At 33.5% G+C, this 21,222-nt stretch overlaps 1 protein-coding gene across 2 annotated transcripts in view; it reads left to right on the forward strand.

The window, feature by feature from the left end:
* Positions 1-14,264, forward strand: part of LOC129952338 (epidermal growth factor receptor) — a 171,824-nt gene extending 157,560 nt beyond the window's left edge. For both annotated transcript variants that reach the window (XM_056064875.1, XM_056064874.1), the window contains exons 2-5: positions 8,995-9,217; positions 9,293-10,470; positions 10,541-10,673; positions 10,735-14,264. In XM_056064875.1, the coding sequence (XP_055920850.1) occupies positions 8,995-9,217; positions 9,293-10,470; positions 10,541-10,673; positions 10,735-13,135 (3,935 nt within the window). In that variant the 3' untranslated portion in view covers positions 13,136-14,264. The remainder of the gene's footprint in view (positions 1-8,994; positions 9,218-9,292; positions 10,471-10,540; positions 10,674-10,734) is intronic.
* Positions 14,265-21,222: the final 6,958 nt, after the last annotated feature.

Here is a 21,222-nt window from a genome sequence, read left to right on the forward strand (position 1 = left end):
CAAAAAATACTGTATGACAAACAAAAGAGCTGATTAGCAAACTAAAAGAATCTTTCAGTGTTTATTGATATCTTATTAACGCAAAATATACATTTTTCAAAATTTAACGAATGAGTAAACCATTGTTAATTGTTTTCTCTTCCGAAAAATTACTGAATTCTCGAATTTTTTAAATTCTTTCAAAACACTGACAAGTCATGGGAAAAAGAATTGTGTTAATTGTTATATTTTTTCTCTAAGTTTAATACTGTAAAATATGACTTTAAATTTAAAAAAAATTGATCAATTAGGAACTTCATACAAAAGAGCTGAATTAAGAACTTCATTTGTAATTTAATTGCTTGATTTTCTCAACACTAAAGGTTTTTAAATATTTGATTACAGTCATTGGGAAACGATTTTCACTCACATACTTTTTGTTCCTCATTAGCTTTGAAATATTATTATTTTATTTTAAAAACTCACTGAACTATCATTTCGTGGTTGATTAACGAACATAACAAAGCCTAAATACTTCTCTAATTGAACATTAAAAGTTCTCTAATGATCAAATTTTCAGCAATAAATATGACAATATGTTGACACCAATGATGCTTCTGTTCTTTAACATACAGTAAAATATATTTATAAACAAAAATCAACATTAAACCTCATTAAGCATAATAAATAGAAGCCTTAAAAAATAACTATACAAAAGCTTAAGCTACGAATTAATAAGAGTGGAAAGTTTAATATTATTAATTTTACAAAATCATAACTGCTTACTAATTAGTGTTGTTATAAATCTTTTTCTTGTTAAAATATAAAGATGTCAAACAAAAGAGTTGAGTGGAGAACTTTAACGTATTTAACTTCATTAGAGTTTATTGCATTGTTAAAAATCTTTTGATGATTAGTTCGATATGAATATGAACAATTTAAATATTTATGTGGTAACATTATGAGAAATCTGTGAACAACACAAATTGAGACATAAAACTTTGATATGATGTTTTTTGTGTCACGGAAATAAAGAATTAAAAATATGTAAAAAATATCTCGTTGATTAGTGATTTTAATATTTAATAAAATTCAAATAAAGCTACCTACTCGTTTGTTTTGCATTTGAATTATGTTTGTATTAAGAATCAATCAATATGAACTTTTGAACATGAATACAAAGAAGAATGAGTAAGGAATAGAGAGAACGAACAAACAAAAAAAAACACAATTTCTTAAACTTCAAAAGCACGTAAAGTGAATAGAGAAATAAATCAATTATTATGTTTATTGCATTTTAATGTGCACACGAGTGGGAAATTTATATAAATCAAACTAAAATACTAACGTTTTGTTTTATGAAAAATGTTTACCACGTTAAAAAATGACTTTAAATGCATTGTGGGTCTTTAGTTTACTTTGTTTCTATCCAAATCGATTAAAATTATTCATTTAAAGGTTACAGGCGTAGAACAGTTCTTTATGATTCTAACTTATTTTGTTAATAAATATTTTTTGATGAAGAAATAACTTTTTCTAAAACCAACAATAATCCCACAGAAGATAATTAAGTATCTTATGTCATTCATAGCCTATAGACCCTACCAATTATTTTATTAATATGTTTTTGATGTCAGAGACCTCACATACGTATGAATAACGAAAATGTTATTAACTTATTTTTTTTCTCCAAACCATAAACTTTAATATACGGATAAATATTAATTTTGGCTAGGGGCCAAACAACCAAGTTCGTTTCACAGTTCTTTTATTTGTGTAAATTACTTCGCTTTTAGAGATTATTTAATTAATAGTTAAAACATCTTACAATTAATGTTTTCATATATGTTCATAAAAAATTAATACCATCAAACTTTCAACACTTTATTTTATATTTTTGTCTCACACCGCACTTTGGCATCTTGCTTTCAACATACATTTTCTGTTCCTATGGGTCATTAATTGTTTAGTTCAACACACCTTAGAGGTGAAACAAAAATCTTTGTTTTGATATAACTTATACAAATTATTACCATTTTTGGACTTTTTGATAATATAATTTGTGTGAACTGAAAAAACCATTCTCTTCTCTTTTTATGGAAATGTATTTTTTGAGTGACTGATTGGCAAATTCAATTTGTAAAACATAAACAAAAAAGAATCAATACAAGTTTGGTGTTAAACTCTTTTGTTTGAAATACCGTGAAATTAAAATTCGCCTTTTTCGATTTAAACACTATATTATGATATTTTGATTATATCGACAAAAAAAAAAAAACAACATTAAAAATATCTATACATAAATTAGATAGGTATACAAAAAAATAAAGTTTTCTTCTCAACTCTTTTGTTTTACACTTTTGAAAATTTATTGGAATTTCATTTTTAAAAGATTAATGATAGTTGATTGTTCGTTTAAATGACCTCAAGGCATTAGATAAATGGAAACAGATAAAAATTCATGTAAAAGAGGATTATCTTTCTCTTATTTCAAGGAATTTCATCTTCGTCTTCTTATTTTTTCTTTAGTTTTCTTTGAATAGTTACAAAACAAAGAATAAAAGAAGAACAACGCTTAATTTCAAATCGAACCCCACAGTCCATTTCTGTCCAGCGTATTTTATTCTATGAAGGCAATAATAATACAAAAGAATAAAAACGAAACCCATTACACATCAGAAGCAAGGAAACCATCACATCCAACAAAACAAAACGAAGTAAAATAAACACACTTATATGTTAATTAAGTGTCAAAAATGATGGTCTCTTGGGTCTTTTTTTTAATTTGAAATCAGGGTTGCTAATATGTATCGGTTTGTACTAATTATAGATGCACGGCAATTATGTGCAATTAGTATAAATGTTCGATAAAAAACGAAACAAATCAGTGCAAAAAAAATAAAACTTGACACAGAAAAGTTCTTCGCCCAACCGGCAGCCATCACGTCATCGTTTTTACACCGCGCGCCACCGCAGCGCAACACCGTAAACACAGAGCGTGTGTTATGTAGAAAAAGCAAGAATTGTGTTTTACATATCTTTAACTTATACAATATTTTGTTTCTTCTTTTTCATTCGGAGAATTTACGCGATCGCATTATAATTACTTTGCTATAGAATTCTCCCCTCTTAACATTAAACAGAAAGCTATTTATTTTCTTGTATTGGTTTTTAAAGCTTGTTTTTTAAAATTATTTTTGGTGTTATTTCTTAGGAAAATCATAGCAAGGTTAAAGCGAAATGAAACATGTTTATTTGTTTTGTATATACATTTAAAATTTAAGTTCGCTTAGAGAACTTCTTGAGATGGAAGAAAAAAGAAAAAGCAAAAATCATTAACAGATTGTGCTAATTGGTTTATTAAAATAACTAATAAACCAATCACGTTCTGTATTGTGATTTGAGGGGATTTACAACAAAAGTTTAATAAAAAAAACTAATATTCACAGATTATACTTCACTGTGACCTGTGATTAGTGTTGCTATGATGTTTTTCTGTTCCTATAAATATTTATATTATAGGTAAGTTACACATGTTTTAAACCTGATTTTTTTTCTGAATATTTTTTCCTTGTGTGACAATCAACAATTTTAAAATCCCAAAAATCGTGGATATTTTAACAAAATTTTAATTACTTTTAAATTAGTTTTTTTTTTCTTGTCGTCTATAATAATTCTTTATTCATTCAATTTATTTTATTCATTAAACAAAATTGCTTTCAAATAAAATTTACATATCAGTCACACACATCTTTTTTGATGTGTTTATAAATAGTAACATTTTTAAAACACGCATTTTTAAATAATTATTAACCATAGTGACTAATATTTTGTTGTTCTTATTTTTTTTTTTTATTTTGTGTGAAATTTATGTTATGATGGAAAAAATCCGGGTTTATAGGGCAATGTGCTCTAAAAGGACTTTGAACAGAACTAAACAAAATACAAGAATAAATTTGTAATACAAGGTTCATTTATTTTTCTGGTTTATTTGATCAAATTAATAAATAAAAAGTATTGCAAGTCTTCCCAAATCTTTTGTTTCAGCAGCTGTCAATATTACCAATTACATTTAGCTTTTTGGAAGTCTTTTTGAACAAAGCTTGAACTCACGAAATTAAGTTTGTGTTTTCTTTTCTATTTAGTCTGCTTAAAACTTCTAATTTACATCACTTCTTTCGTTCAGAAGACAGTTTTTGAGTGTTAAGAACGTTCGAAACAGGCTCAGAAAAGAAATATCGGCTTTGTGAGTAAAAAGCTGTTGATTTTACCTTTAATTAAAGACAAATTAATTAACGTCATGTGAAATGAATCCAATTTCACTCTGCTCGATTATAAAGTCATTCTTTTATTCTATTAAACAAGTCGTGTTTATTTTTGGTGTTTACATTTGTATTTTTATAATTTTACAACCTGTTTTTTAAGTAAATACAATTAAAATTATACAACCAAGAATTGGTCCTTCGACCCGGATTTTCCATATTAATATGATGGAAAGAATCCGGTTTTATAGGGCAATATAGTTTAAAAGGACTTTAAACGGAAACAAGAATAAATAAATAACACAAGATCCATATTTTCTTCTAATTGTATTTGATCAAATTAGTAACCAGAAAGAAATACAAGTTTTCACAAATTATATGCTTTAGCAGCTGTAAAACTTACCAATTATACATAGCTGTCAAAAAAAGCCTTTTTTGTGTTTGAACAGAGCTTAAACTGTCAAAATCAAAGTTGTATTTATTTTTTTGTTTAGTGTGTTCAGAACTACTAAGTTTCATAACTTTTTTCGTTCAAATGACAGTTTTCGAATGTTCAGAGTTTGACTCATAAGCTCTAAGACGAAAGACCGATCTTGTGAGTAAAAAGATGCTGATTTCAACCTTAAATCTAAAAAGTTTTAACTCCTGAACGGCCATTACACTTATTTTAAATATATTGCCATGTCAAATGTATCCCGCATCACTCTCTTTTATTTGTATAATTTAAGAAGTTTATTTTTTAATTAAATACAATTAAGACTATACAATAGAAAATTGGTTCTTCGACCCGGATTTTTTGTGTTAGAGACAGTTAAATGTATTCAACTTCACTTCACTTCATGGGCGAGTTATATAGTCATTCTTTCAAGAAAGTCGTGTTTAACCTCTATTTCTTTTCTATTTGTATAATTTAACAAGTTTTTTTTAACTTAATACAATTAAGGCTACACAGTAAAAAATTGGAAAATTGTAGTACCCGTGGTGTAGTTGTTAGTATGTAGAGCTGCTACTTCATAGGTCTTGGGTTCAATCCCTGCCTGTGCCACCTCTTGCGAAGAACTGACAAATTCTCCAAGAGTAATTCTTGTCATGAAAAGTGCTTTCTAAAATTAGCCGTTTGGATTCGGCTTAAAACTGTAGGTCTACTCTATCCCTGACAACTTAACTCGCACACAGGAATAGTTAAGAGTTTTAAGTCACTAGGCTCTAGTTGTCAAGGGACTGTTGCACCTTAAATTTAAAAAAAAAGTAGAAAATTTATTATTTATTTGTTTCAATAAGATTGTGCTACACGAAATACATAGATTTCGGTAGAATTTTTAAGGAAACAAGTTTATAACTGGTTCATCTCCGGTTCAACAATTGAAGGCATAGAAATTGTGACTATTGGTTAATTACTTAGTTGTTACGCCCAGTTCTTATTGCATGACAGTTTTCATGATGTTTTTAACAAGCCCATCAGTCCTTCCTTGTCATTATAATAGTTACGAATTCAATTTTAATGAACACCTCCTTTCTAAACCCTCTCATTTTTTTCTAATTGCTCACAATTTGTCCTTAGAATTTGAGTGCATGCAACAATGTAGTGAAGCTGAGGGTTGAAGCGGACATTTTTCTTAACCCTTCAATTTCAATCAATCGTAACTTCGATCCCGCTCATATTTTGTATTCAGGAATTTTTCTATCGATGATTTAAATAATCGATTCTTCACGGATATTAAATCCCCTCAAGTGAACCACGATCAAACAATCTATCTACATTTTGTTTTTGTACAATTATATTGCACATTATGCGCCAAGAACAAGAAAAACACAATGTGTAAATATGAATAACCGTCAATTTTTAAATTTGTGTTCGTCTTTTTTGTGATATTGTGGTGTTTTTTGCTGGTTATTTTAAGAGAAGGCTACATTTTGCAAGTACCTACGAGTATACAAAAAAAAATAACAATCACGATCAACGATCACGATCATTTAACAATTCGGGACCACATTTAAAGTCTTCTTTTTTTTTTGTTTTGCTCCATCACCATCATCATCATCTTCTTCTTTTTCTTTTGATTTCTTCTAGTGCTCTTATATTCAAGAACAAATCGTGTTTTGTGGTATAACAAATAACAGATTTCAAAATTTTTTGGTGCACGATCAATGTGCATAAGAAAACATAAAAGATTATTATCTCTTTTTCCCTTTCTCTCTCTCTTACACACTCTATCTGTTTCTCGGTCTTTCTATGATGCAAACAATTTTCAAAACGGTCTTCAAAAAAATGCATTCATCATTTGTGTGTTGGGTACATGATGGTATTCTATATGCAAGATGCAACTTCAACACGATCAGTACCAAACATAAGACGATGATCATCTTCTCTCTATTTTCTTAGGATTTTGATTTTTTCTTTTTGTTCAAGCCCTGTGCTTCTCTACTCACGATTATATGATGATGATGATGACTATGGATGACGACGATGAAGAGCTATATAGCACTCTAACGCTTCGGTCGTTCGTCGTGGTCGTCATCAATCTATCTATTCTCTATACTCTACCTTAACGTACCTTCTATCCTCCTAAAACTCCTATAAAATGTGAGCAATTGTTTGACTGGTTTTACCAATCTCTTGTACGTATCTTTTAGACTATGGCTTCAATCTATATAAAACTATAAAACTGCCTGCCAGCCCCTGACACACGAAAGGTCTAAAGTCCAAGTGTAATAGAACATTTTTAGTTGTTCTTTTTGTTTTTCTTCTATTTTCTGTTTATGTGTTTTTCTTTTTAAAAAAGTCAAGCGTGTGGCGGCGGCTGTGGCTGTGGCGACGAGACGGACTATGGACGACGACAAAGACAACGAGCGACGGGTACCTTTGCGGATTAACGTCGCCTTGCAAGAATTCCACAGGAGTATAGTATACCTATAAATCTATATAAAAGAATATAATTTTGCTCGCTTGGCCTCTCTTTGCCAAATGTCGCGCCATACGTATACCAACATTAGAAAAAAAGACTACCAGAGGTTGGGTTAGTTTGGTTACGATTGGGGAATTTTCTTTGGCCTCACGTCGTCGTTCTAAGGAAAAAAATATGTTATCTACGAATGTTTGTGTATATCTACGAATAGTGAAATATATTTTGTTGTTTTTCAGATCATTCGATCGAGTCCAAGAAGTGACAATTTTAATTTAATGATCGTTGGTTTTATTTTTGTTTGGATTTTCTTAAAGTGAACCAAGAAAGTTCACCCCATTTCAGTGCAGTTGCCAACAAAATAAAAAAAAAGAGAGATGCGGAATAGAAAATAATGTTTATGATGTTTACATGTCTTGAAGGAAAAATGGATAGAACAAAAAAGTCAATCAATATTGTGAAATCTGTTGGAAGTTTTCCTATGAAACAAAAGAGTTGAGCTGCGAACTTTATTTTCTATTGCAATTTGATTTTTCAATTTTGTCGTGATTATGTTGAGTTTCGCTCTTTAAAAGGGGAAGGGGGGGTATAAATAAGATAGTTTCAAATGAACAGCAGTTTGGTGGTAGAAAAAAATTACTAAGAAGGCGTCAGAAATGAATAAGCAGGGCCATAAGTTTAGTGCTGTACATTTCACGTGAACTTTTATGCTATTAAACTTTATCATAAAACTATGAAATTTTTAGGTCTTTTTGTTAACTTTTTTCTCATAAAAGACTTATAGCAGATCTAACTTAACTCAAGAACTCCTGGCTTTCGCATCTATAAAATAAGAATCTTTTCAACGAAGGCGACACCGCTCCAATTGACAAAGTAGGTTTTGACACTTTGCTTTCAAAATGTATGGAATATTTTTGTCTTTTAGAAGTCTTATTGGAGAATTGGTCAAAAATTGGTAGAACTTTTCAATTTCAAAACAAAGTTAGAAGAGTCTTGAAAATAGAAGACCTTAAACAGTATTGTCTGATTTCCACGTTAAAAAATAAAAAAAAGGAAAAACCATGAATTTTCTCCTTAAGATGGTGCTTTTAAACCTCTGAGAAGAGAGACTTTTGAGGGAAAAACATTTTCCCATCATTCTAGTCTAGTTCTATCGATTACAACATTAATTGAACATGTTCCTTGATATTTTTGTAGTTGTTTAGGGAGTTTCTAAGTTGGTACCACACAAACGGGGAACAAAAAAAAAGAACACCAACTTTAATAATAGCAAATATAATTAATTCCACTTTACTCTGAGCTACCTAACCGCCCAAAGACTAATCACATAACTTATATAGAAAGACCAACTTATTGTGTCGTGTTTATTTTTATTTCCACTAAAGTTGTTGGATTGGTAAGCTAGTTGGCTGGCTGGTGGTTCTTACCTTATTTGGCCAAGTTCTACTATTGATTATTATTATTATTACAACGACATCTCTGTGAGATGTGATTCAACATGTTACCCAGATCGATGACGATGACGAAGTTGACTCTTTTGGTCATGATCACACAATCTTTCAACTATGTATGTAGCTACCTAACGACTTTAAGGCGAATTATGTATTATCACTTTTATTGGTCTAAGACGAATGGTGACGGAGTATAGTGCCATCGATGATGATGGCCGGCGTCATAACCATATTGGGGAACTATATCTATGTATAAGCTCTGGGATGTCGTCGTCGTTGTTGATGAAGTCGACTTGGGAATTAGGATTCTTCTATATTGATATATTAGTCTGACATGTGTGGCGCCAAAATATCACATTTATTTCTAACCACTCTTCTTTTTTTTTGTTCTTCTTGCAGTTTGTATTGGAACTAAGGCACGATTGTCGGTGCCATCGAACCGGGAACATCACTATAGGAACCTAAGAGATCGATATAACAATTGCACTTATGTTGATGGTAATCTGGAACTAACATGGTTGCAAGATCCTAATTTAGATTTGAGTTTTCTTGAGAATATCCGCGAAGTCACTGGCTATATACTCATCAGTCACGTGGATGTCAAGAATGTCGTTTTTCCAAGGTAAGTTTTGAAGATTCCCATCAACTGACCAAAAGTCACGATTTAAACCAAACTCTTTTCTATTTTCCTTTTTAGACTTCAAATTATTCGTGGACGAACACTTTTCAAGCTGAATGTCCAGGATGAAGAGTTTGCTCTGTTTGCAACTTACTCGAAGATGTACACGTTGGAGATGCCTTTGTTGAGGGATATTCTTGAGGGATCGGTGGGCTTCTATAATAATTTCAATCTTTGCAATATCAAGACCATCAGATGGACTGAGATTATTTCGGGACCGGACGACGTTTTCAACTATGTCTATAACTTCACTCTGCCGGAGAGGGAGTGTCCGAAGTGTCATGAATCTTGCCAGGACGGTTGTTGGGGTGAAGGACCGAAGAACTGTCAGAAGTTCTCCAAGATCAATTGCTCGCCGCAGTGTGCTCAGGGGCGCTGCTTTGGGCCAAGACCTCGGGAATGCTGTCACCTATTCTGCGCTGGTGGGTGTACTGGCCCGACGCAGAAGGAGTGCATCGCATGCAAGAATTTCTATGACGAAGGAATCTGCAAGGAGGAGTGTCCCCCAATGCAGAAATACAATCCAACAAACTACCTTTGGGAATCGAATCCAGATGGCAAATATGCCTATGGAGCAACTTGTGTGAAAGACTGCCCCGAGCATCTGCTGAAGGACAGTGGAGCTTGTGTTCGAGTATGTCCCTCAACGAAGATGGCCAAGAATGGTGAATGTGTTCCTTGCAATGGACCATGCCCGAAAACTTGTCCCGGAAAAGAGATCCTCGACTCTGGTAACATCGATGAGTTCAAAGGATGCACTGTAATCGAAGGGTCGATCAGAATTCTGGAGCAATCCTTCACCGGATATCAGTCGGTCCATAAAAACTACTCCTTGGGACCTCGATACTTGTCTATGCACCCCAATCGCCTTGAAGTTTTTTCTACAGTCAAGGAAATCACCGGATACCTGGATATCCAAGGCATGCACCCGGACTTCAAGAACTTATCGTACTTCAGGAACCTTGAAGTTATCCATGGACGTCAACTGATGGAGAACTATTTTGCCTCACTATCAATTGTGGTCTCATCACTGGAAAGTCTGGAACTTCGGAGTCTAAAACGAATAAACTCTGGAGCAGTGGTAATTCAGCAAAATGAAAGAATGTGTTTCGTGAATGGCATAGCCTGGGGGAAGATCTTAAAGTCCCTGGACCATGGAGTGGTGATAGCAAAGAACCGAAACGAGACTGATTGTGGTAAGTACAGAATTTGATCAACAAACTAACTGTTCGATGGTTCTAAAACTTCTTTCTTCCCTACTTTCAGAAAAAGACAAAATGGTGTGTTCGGATCAATGTAATAATGCTGGTTGCTGGGGAGCTGGATCTGACCAGTGTTTGGAGTGCAAGAACTTCGCTTTCAATGGAACTTGTATTGCCGATTGCAAAAATATCACAAAGTAAGTTCGACACCTTTCTGTTGAAGACTCGCAATCTCTGTAACAATGTTTATCTTTCCAGTGCCTATCAATTTGATGCCAAGACCTGCAAAGAATGCCATCCAGAGTGTCGAACCTGCTCTGGGCCAGGGGCAGATCACTGCGATGAGTGTGTTCATGTTCGCGACGAACATAGATGTGTTACTGTCTGTCCGGATAACAAATACGCTGACCAATCTGGAATCTGCAGGGAATGTCATGAGACCTGCGAAGGTTGCACTGGACCCAAGAACACGATCGGCTATGAAGGCTGCAAGACCTGCGATGTGGCAATCATCAATAGTGACGCCACAGTAGACAGGTGTCTCAAGACAAACGAGAAATGTCCAGCTGGATATTATCGAGAGTTCGTGAATCCTCAAGAGCAGGGAAGTTTGAAACCCTTGGCGGGCAAGGCGATATGCAGAAAGTGTCATCCCCGTTGTGAACTCTGCACGGGATACGGTTTCCATGAGCAGGTTTGCCAGAAGTGTGCTGGCTACAAACGGGGAGAACAATGTGAGGATGAATGTCCTCCAGACTACTTTGCCGATGAGGCTACAAGGAAATGCATATCATGTGATGAAGAATGCAAGGGCTGTACCGGCCCGGGCTCGGAGAACTGCCAAGCTTGTGTCAATTTCAAGGTTTTCAATGAGGGCGAACCCAGCGACAACTCCACATCGTTCAACTGCACAAAGAAATGCCCTGAGGACTTTTCCCACATCGTCTATCAGTCGTTTAATGTTGGAAGTTATTGCTCAGCGACTCCTCCTCAGCGAATCACCATGCTCGATGCTGGCCATGACAACTACGTGGTCACACTCATAGCCTTCGGTACTCTGATAATGTTGCTGTGCACGCTAAGTGTCATCACTTACGTCTGCCGTCAAAAGACAAAAGCCAACAAGGAAGCTGTTAAGATGACAATGGTTCTATCTGGTTGCGAGGATTCCGAGCCGCTGAGACCAACTAACATCGGTGCAAATCTTTCCAAACTGCGAATCGTCAAAGAAGCTGAGCTCCGAAAAGGAGGAGTTCTAGGAATGGGTGCTTTCGGTCGAGTGTTCAAGGGTGTTTGGGTGCCAGAAGGGGAGAATGTAAAAATTCCAGTTGCAATCAAAGAACTGCTCAAGTCATCCGGAGTTGAATCGAGCGAAGAATTCTTGAGGGAAGCCTACATTATGGCCTCAGTTGAACATCCAAATCTGCTCAAGCTCCTCGCAGTGTGTATGACCTCACAAATGATGCTGATCACTCAACTCATGCCCTTGGGTTGCCTCCTGGATTATGTGAGGAACAACAAGGACAAAATCGGTTCGAAGGCTTTACTCAATTGGTCAACTCAGATCGCCAAGGGAATGTCATATCTCGAAGAGAAGCGGCTGGTCCACCGAGATTTGGCGGCGAGAAACGTCCTCGTTCAAACTCCATCATGTGTGAAGATTACCGACTTCGGTCTTGCGAAGCTTCTGACTGGAGATTCGAATGAATACAAGGCTGCAGGAGGCAAGATGCCAATCAAATGGCTCGCTCTGGAATGCATACGCCATCGAGTTTTCACCAGCAAATCTGACGTTTGGGCCTTTGGAGTGACCATCTGGGAACTGCTTACTTTTGGTCAGCGGCCGCATGAGAACATTCCCGCCAAGGATATCCCCGACCTGATTGAAGTTGGTCTCAAGCTCGAACAACCGGAGATCTGCTCGCTGGATATCTACTGCACTTTGCTCTCCTGTTGGCACCTCGATGCCGAGATGAGGCCATCGTTCAAACAGCTGGTGAACGTGTTCGCCGAGTTTGCTCGTGACCCCGGCCGGTACTTGGTCATTGCTGGAGACAAATTCACCCGCCTACCATCCTACACCAGTCAAGATGAGAAGGATCTCATCCGAAAACTGGCGCCGACATTTGAAGGCCCCGAGCCCGTTGTCGAAGCCGAAGACTATCTTCAACCAAAAGCTGCCAGACCAGGACCGAGCAATGAGACATCCGACGAACTCCCCACCAAGCTCAATCGCTATTGCAAGGATCCCATGAATAAGTCATCATCCGGTGGGGATGACGAAACGGACTCCAATGCTCGCGAGGTGGGTGTCGGAAACCTCCGTCTCGACTTGCCAGTCGACGAGGATGACTATCTCATGCCCACTTGTCAATCGGCAAGTGCGAACCCCCTCGGCACTGGACCCGGTGGCTACATGGACCTAATCGGAGTCCCAGCCAGTGTAGACAATCCCGAGTACTTGATGAACGGGCAGACGCTGAGTAGCAACGATGCACCCATCCCAACACAAACTATTGGCATCCCAGTGGTCATAATGCCAAATGGCACCACCAACGGTGTCATCATCGAAGGTGAACAAACGAGTTCAGATCATGAGTACTACAATGACACACAGAGGGAGCTGCAACCACTGCATCGGAGTGAAACCAGAGTGTGATAGCTCGGTGAAGCCTGCCCTAGCCAGTCTAGCCCATTGACGCCACCATGCAAATACTTTCCTTAAACAAAACGAAAACATACTTGCCACACGCGTTGTGTAGTTGTCAAACAAACAAACAATTAAGAAAAGGCTTCTTGTACATTTTTAGCTCTAAGGAACCACTAGGCTCTATTTATATAGAAAATATATATAAAATATGTATGTAAATCGCTCTAAGGACCTTTCTAAGTTAAGTGTAAGTTTTATTTTTCTTTTATTTAAGATCGAAAGTGCCTTTATATTTCTGTCATTTGTACATTAAACAAAACAAAACAAATTTTTAACTTAAGTAGGTACTTACACTTAAGTTAAAAGTTAAAAACAAAATAAGATTTTAATTTAAATGTCACTTTTTCACACTCGAATCACGCACAATATTTCTTATTTAGTTCTTTTTTTTATAACACTTACAAATAATTTAAAAAAAAAAAACAAAACTGATGTAACTTGACCATTAGATTTATAGTAAAGTCTCCCTTTTTGTTAGTTATGTAAGGTAATCTGTGATAAATGTAGTTTTAAGCTAAAAATACAACAAAAACAATATAAATCGCCTTATTTCATTATTATTATAAGGAAACTGAGAGCCCAGAGAATATAAATTATATAAAATATAGTTTTTCTTTTTTTAATGAATTATTAAAATACATAAATATAATCAGGGGTTAAGGTTTCTATTTTATTTGAAAAATAAAATCTGAACTGACCATAACCCCCTTCATCCCCCACTACGACGTGACAAGCGACATTGACAAATTTTTCTTTTATAAATTTTATCGAAAAATATATCCTCTTTGGAGAGTGGAGAGAATTTAAAGTTCCCTCAGTTTTCGTTCTAACAACTTGACTCTTTCTGCCAGTGATTCTGATCTGTCAAAGAACTGTCATCGATGATGTGTCATTTTGACATTTTAACAAAAGCCTGCCAAATGTCACAATGAATAATCAATCTCCTCTCTTACTTTTACTGTTATCCACGAAATTCAAAATATTTTATTTTTATTTTTTGGGAAATATGTATATAATTTTATGTTTATTATATACTTAGAAGTGTGTGTGCCATTTTTGCCTTCCTTTTTTTCATAAATCCATATCGATAAACGAAAGAAAAAATAAAAATATAAACTAATTAATTTATTGGCACAAAATCAAAATATTCTATAAGTAAAATTATTGTAAAAATAATAACAAACAAGTTAAAACAAACAACGGAAGAAATTTATATTATTGTAAATTATTTTTTATTTTAATGTTTTCTATGTTTTTAAAATGCAAAGAAGTTTATGAAAAATTTTACAAACAAAAATCTATCAAAAAAAAAACTGCATGGGAAAATTAACAAAATAAAAATAAAATTATATTTTATACATCTTTATTATATTTGACTATTTGTAAATTGTTTTAAGATTTAAGAAAAATAAAATAAAATTTATATGCATATTATATATATTTTAAAAAATTGTATACACTGTTTAAAATTTTAAAAAATAAAATAAAATGAATTGTTTTCACATATTTATATAGCAATGTAAATTTAAAATTTAAAAAAGAAATGAAAATCGATTTTTTATATAAAATAAAATAATAATAAAAAAAAATAAGATTCTGAGTTTTCTTTTTTGGAATTTTAATATTTCAATATTTTCAGTTATTTTGCTCCATTGTTTTGAGGGTTAAAGTTATGTTTCTCAGCAGAGATTATATAAAAACTCACGAAAGGAAAACGAACGGAGCTCAGCGGAAAATCTTGACTTTTTCCTTTGTTATGGGATCGGCACCTACAAATGTGGAAGGCCTATTCGCAGTTTTATTGTCAAATCAAGACACAAAAGAGACATCGACACCTTCAATGGTTGCCATCTTTTCGATCACATTTCTAAGTCATTTCCTTTTCTGTTCGTACATCGACGTTGAAGACTCTATTGAGAATCATGAAAGAAGACCCACTTAGTTTAGACTAAGTTGAAGTTTTGGACTTTTGAACTAGTTGTGGAAGTAAATTTTGGTGGACATTTGGAATATTTCCACTGGCACCCAAATCTGGAAAATCTGCTTCCCTGCGAATGTGTCGAAATCGTAGTTGAATCCCGATATTCCGGTTAAAACGAAGTGTGGTTTTTTGGGGTTACATTGCTAAAGATGAACGCCACTTTGTGAAAATTGTTTGTTCATCCAATGTATAGGTAATGTGTTTTTCTTTTGGTATGAGAAGAAGCTGTTCCCTGAATTTATAAAGAAGAAGTCTGACTTTTAAAAGCTTGTCGTATCAAGGTTGGCCAAATCTTACAAATCTATCGTTATCAGCGAAATGGAGACATCCTTTTATTTTCTTCCACGGCCTACATCTCGAGTTTGTCTGTCCTAATTGAGAATTCCAATGTCGTCTTGTGAAAGCTAATTTGATGAGAGACGTAAATAAAGATATTCCCACAAATTGTTGCATTTCACTACGAGTAATGTTGACTAGTAAATTTATACTTTGTTATCCTTTTGCGGTTTCAAAAGTAAACATGAATAAAACACATATAAAATATTTTTTAATAATATTTCTTTTTTATTATAAAGTTGTTGCAACCGGTACCTCAGCCATAACTTAATGAATGTTGGTTTTTAACTGCTCAAAAGTTACAAATTTAGCTGCACGGTCTTTAGCGTAGCCTCACAAAAAAAGTCCATTGGTGTCAAATCGCATAACTCGCAATTATGAGAAATTACGCGGTCAGGAAATAAAGCCATATTCGTTCGAGTTCGAGTTGTGTTGCATGTGGTACCGTCTTGTTGAAACTTCAATAGGAGGCAAAAAAAGTCGGTTAACGCTCCGAAATGACGATCACAGTAGTTCCTTTATCTTTTTCGAAGAAGAAAGGTCCAATCACAGCTCGGGACCAAAGAGCACATAAAATAGTGACTTTTTGTGGACGTGATGGCCTCTCTTCAATTATATGAGGATTTTTAGAATCCGAAAGACGACAATTTCATTTATTAGCATACCTACCAACTGAGAAATGTGTTTCGTCGCTAAAGAAAAATTTTGGTGGCAAAATCGTCGTTCAACGCCTGTTGTTGAAGCACCCATTCAACATATCTTGTTATGTGAGCTGTATTTCATATAGATGTAAGAGTAGATCCAAATGCAAAATACACAATAATGTGCCGTAACACAGTCTTTATTCCTAAAAACGACGAAGAATCAACGCATTTGGGTCTTCGGCAATACTTTCACTTACAGCAACGATGATACACAGCCCAGGCCTGACAATATCTGTTACCAATCTAGCATCTTCAAATTTCTTCACAAATTCGCGAACTTTGACGATTTTGTAAACCATAATCTCCTCTTAAAGCAAGATAAGTTGATGTGGCAGAGCCACCATTTTTGTAGGAGGTTTTAACAATTTGTATGCGTTGTGCGATAGTTAAGCTCTTCATCTCGTAAATGTCAGACTTTCAACTGACAACAAAAATTGGTTTAACATTTTTTTTTTATTTATTCAAGAATATTAAAATGAAAATACAATAATAGTTTACTTTTCAAAGAAGATCTACTTAATTGAAAATCAAAATCAATACATTTTAAAATTAAGTTTGTTTCTTTTACACAGTGGATTATAGGTTCATTTTTGGCGTAATTAACTCTGTGTACATCTTCTCGAAACAAACAACGTTCGTTTTCGAAGTTGTCGCGATGGAGCATTCAAATTTATCAAAGACAGCAAAAAAGGGCATTTGATATGGTATGATAAAATGTCACTTATAAACATCACAGAAAACATTTTACGTCTATTTTGAAGTGATTGAATACCTAAAAGTTGGCATCTAGTTTTGTATGATGGAGTTTCGATGTTCCACCCATTTTTTTGAATAGTGAATGTTGTAAATTTGTTTTGGACCATTTCAATTCTTTTAGATTGAATGTTATAAAAAGGGTTCCAGATAAAACAACAGTATTCCAAGATTGGTCTTACATATGCGGTTAAAAGCGATTTGAGAGTAAAAGGGTATTTAAAGTCTATGCTGTTGCGTTTGATAAAACCGAGCATGGAATTTGCTTTGGTTACACTAAATTTAATGTGCTTAACAAAGTTAAGTTCAGGGTCAAAAACAAAACCAAGATCTTTCTTCTCCACTACTCTTTCTAGAACTTGATGCGGCAAAAAGAAAAACATTGACATTTAGCGACATTTAAATATAATTGGTTTTTCTTGCACCATTGGGATAATTTCGAAATATCGTCTTGCAAGAGATGACAGTCATTAATAGATTTTATGCAATGAAAAAACTTTAGGTCATCGGCGAAAAAAAGTTGACTAGAATTAAGGAAAATACTAGGTAAGTCATTTATAAAAATAAGGAAAAGAAGTGGTCCAAGATGGCTACCTTGGGGCACACCAGATGAAACCAAAATTGGTTTTGAGATAACTTCGTCAATGCAAACAAATTGAACTCTACCCTTAAGATAAGATTCCAACCATTTCAAAAACATAGAATGAAATCCAAAGTTTTTTAATTTCTTAATTAAAATAGAGTGACTTTCTCTATCAAATGCCTTTGAAAAATCGGTATAAATTACATCAATTTGATGTCCTTCTTCGAGATTATTTAAATGAAATTGGAGAAAATAGAAAGATTAGTCATTATTGATCTTCCTGCAACGAAACCATGTTGTAACGGTGAAATGTGTTCCTTAACTAAAAATGTTAGTTCTTCATATATCAATTTCTCAATAAGTTTTGCAATACATGACAATTTACAAATCGGACGGTAGTTAGATATTTGCTGTTTAGACCCTGATTTGTGAATAGGGTTTAAAAATGATTTCTTCTATGATGGAAGAAATTCGCCTTTCTTTAAAAAGCTATTAAAAATTAGGAAAAGCGGTTCAGCTAGAGAAGCAGCACATTTTTTAAGAACAATAGGAGGAATTTCGTCTGGACTTGGTTTATTGTCATCATACTCAAGAGACCATCTTCAATTGCGGAAATATTTAATTCTACACAACCAATATCTGTCTTACATACAAAAAACAAATATTCGGCTGTCCATGCTGAACTTGCATTCGAATTAGCGTAACAAGATTCAAAATAGTGTGCGAAGGAATCACAAATACTTGACACATTTTAAATTGTTGACCCCAGGTAATTCATACACCTGGGAATACCAAACGAACTTTTTTTACTTTTGATGTAGGACCAGAATGACTTACTATTTTTTTTAGGTTAGATTCAATTGATAAAATATAATTTTGAAATAAAAATTTGTTTAGTACTTCAAATTCTCGTTCCAATTTAATATAAATATTTTGTAGTTCATCTTTATTTTCTGCTATCCGTAAACGTTTATAAGCCTTGTTTTTTGGTTAAAGAACTTGAGTCATTGCCTCTTTCCGCAGATTTAGGATTTTTTTTGCTGTTTTACGAGGTGGTGAATTATTTGAGAACACTAATTTAAGAGCACTAAGATCATTTTTAATCTCTCTAACACTCAGAGAAAGATCGTGAAAATTATTGATGAAGGTTGAGAGGTTTATATTCAAACAAGAATTGCATTTCCAGAATTACAGCAATGTCATTGGATAGATCAATACAATTTTTGTGAAAATGACGACCGCAGAAAAACCCGCACTCGACTGATTCGGAACTTTTAGATCTTTTTATAGCAAGATTGCAATAAGCATAAATCTTAGACATTTTGGAGTTCAATCTACAACTGTCTCAGAGAGAAGTTAGTCGAAGACTAACAGTCGAAGAAGACTTAGTTTGACAGGTGTCGAATTGCAGACCTATACTTTTAAAACCGAAAAATAGATAACCCATTATAAGCTTGCGATGCCTTGCTATTAGTTACTTTAACATAATTGTATGAAACAGTTCTCCGGTTAAAATAAAAGAAAAAAAGCAACAGGAGTCTTTAAATATGACATTTCTTTCAGTCCTCGATTATATTTGTTAAATATTTTTTGTCTCTTTATGCCTCAACGTAGACAATGGTTGTTCATCCAAATCATATTCTCTCTAAACGGTTTCATCAATCTCTATAAACTATATGCAGCCCATCTTGCCTTTATCTTCATCTACCGTTTCGACTATTTCAGCATCACTTTGGAGCAGCGTTACCACTTTACCCCAAATGAAGTAGATCTACTTCTTTTTTTTTTTAAATAAATTAAAAATCTACCTCCTACTTTGCACCATCATCAAAATATTTAAATCTACTCCATTTTTCTGTGTTTCTACCTTTTTCAATTTTAATAAAAATAGACTGAATCTACTTCTTTTTTTTCCTTATCACTCTTGTATGTAGTCTTAAAACTTTCTAGAGAATTAAAAATCGCTTGATTATTTGTATTTGCGCTGAGGTTCCGTTTTCTCTAATGTATTCTAGTTAAACTTTAACTTTTTAACCCTTTTGTCATTTTGGCAAGTTTTGCATTCGTAAACAAATTCGAATTCGAGATTTTAATCAAATATGACATTACGAAGTCGAAAAAAGTGTGTCCCCTTATTTTGTAAGTTTGTCTGTATGTCTTTCCTGTTTTTTTCAAACTCAAAATAACAGTAAGTTATTAAGTTTTCTCAAGAACTAAACTATTTTGTCAATCAAAAATGTCATTGTTTTTATTTTTAATTTAAAAACAAAAATATTACTTTTCTTTCGAAATTTGATATCTTGAAAATGGGACATCACTTCTTACAAAATTGAAATGCAAGACGTCTAATAGTAAGTTCAAAGCTATATACCAAAAATATTTTAAATTCCAAAACGAATATGATAAAGTTAATGTTTGAAATCTACTTCCAATTTTTTTAATTTACTTCACTTTTTTCTAAAATCTACTTCCACTTTTTTTGAGAAGTGCTAACGCTGCTTTGCAGTCCATCAATTAAATAGCACATCATTCTTTGCCGTAAAAAGATTTTGAAGAGATCATTCTCTTTACACTGCAAATCAAATTGAAACGCTCAAATATCAACATTTTTTTAAAGCACAAGCCACCAAATACGGCATCTTGAAGTTGACAGAGAAAACTGAAAATTTTACACTTAAAAGCGAATGCAGTAATACCAGGTCTCGTTTTCGCCAACTAAAAAGATTAGCTCCTTACTTATTCTCTAAATCAGGAAAAACAATATTGTACAGCAAAGGAGTCATCTAAGACCTTTTCTGTGTTTGATAAATCTTTTTAATTTGAAATTTCTTTTACATTTAGTTTCTAAATGTTTTGCATATCATCTCTTTAAGAAATAGATATTAAACAAAACCTCTTTAAACCTCCGAATTTTAAAATTCCATTAATTTTTTTATGTGGAGTGTTCTCTTACAAATAAGAATTTTCTAGAATCTACGTTTGTTTTTGTGAAATTGAAAATAAATTCAAAAACGGAAGACAAGTTCAATCGGAACTTTGATTTCAATTAACATAGAATTTGATTTGTATCAATACGAGGAAGTTTATCTACTAATTAACAATTTAATCATACGTTAACTTGAAATTGTCTTCGAAATAAAAATCATTAATTAACAAAACAAAAAGTTAAAAAATTGTATGGCACTCGAAACTTGCAATGGAATGGTAACCTCAATTATCTTCGATTTCGAAAAATGGTTTAGGTCCCAACTAAGCATGTGTCATTGGTTTTTTTACTGAACGGTGTCATTTTAGCGAAATTTGAGCTTAGTCTAGACACACACCTATTGGATTCATTCACAATAATAATTGTGAAGGGGATATTTTAAAAATTCAAAAACAAAATCTCTAGGACAGAGAATGAGGATCAAATTGTAAATACATATTCCAGTGATAAATCAATTTAAAATAGAAATCGTCATTTATATAAAAGAGACTGGGACCCACACTGATAACTTCCCATCCCGTCTGTCGATTTGTCTTGCTTAAGAGTTTGTCTATGTTATGTACTTGTATCAATTTTTGCCAAATTTGCGTACTATTTTTTGTAGATTTTATTTTTTATGAAAAAACGGACTGTTAGATTTTTATATAAAAATTACTGAATATCGAAAACAATATTTTCTGTGAAATAAAATAA

Source organism: Eupeodes corollae, chromosome 3, assembly GCF_945859685.1.
Source record: "Eupeodes corollae chromosome 3, idEupCoro1.1, whole genome shotgun sequence".
NCBI classification, from domain to species: domain Eukaryota; kingdom Metazoa; phylum Arthropoda; class Insecta; order Diptera; family Syrphidae; genus Eupeodes; species Eupeodes corollae.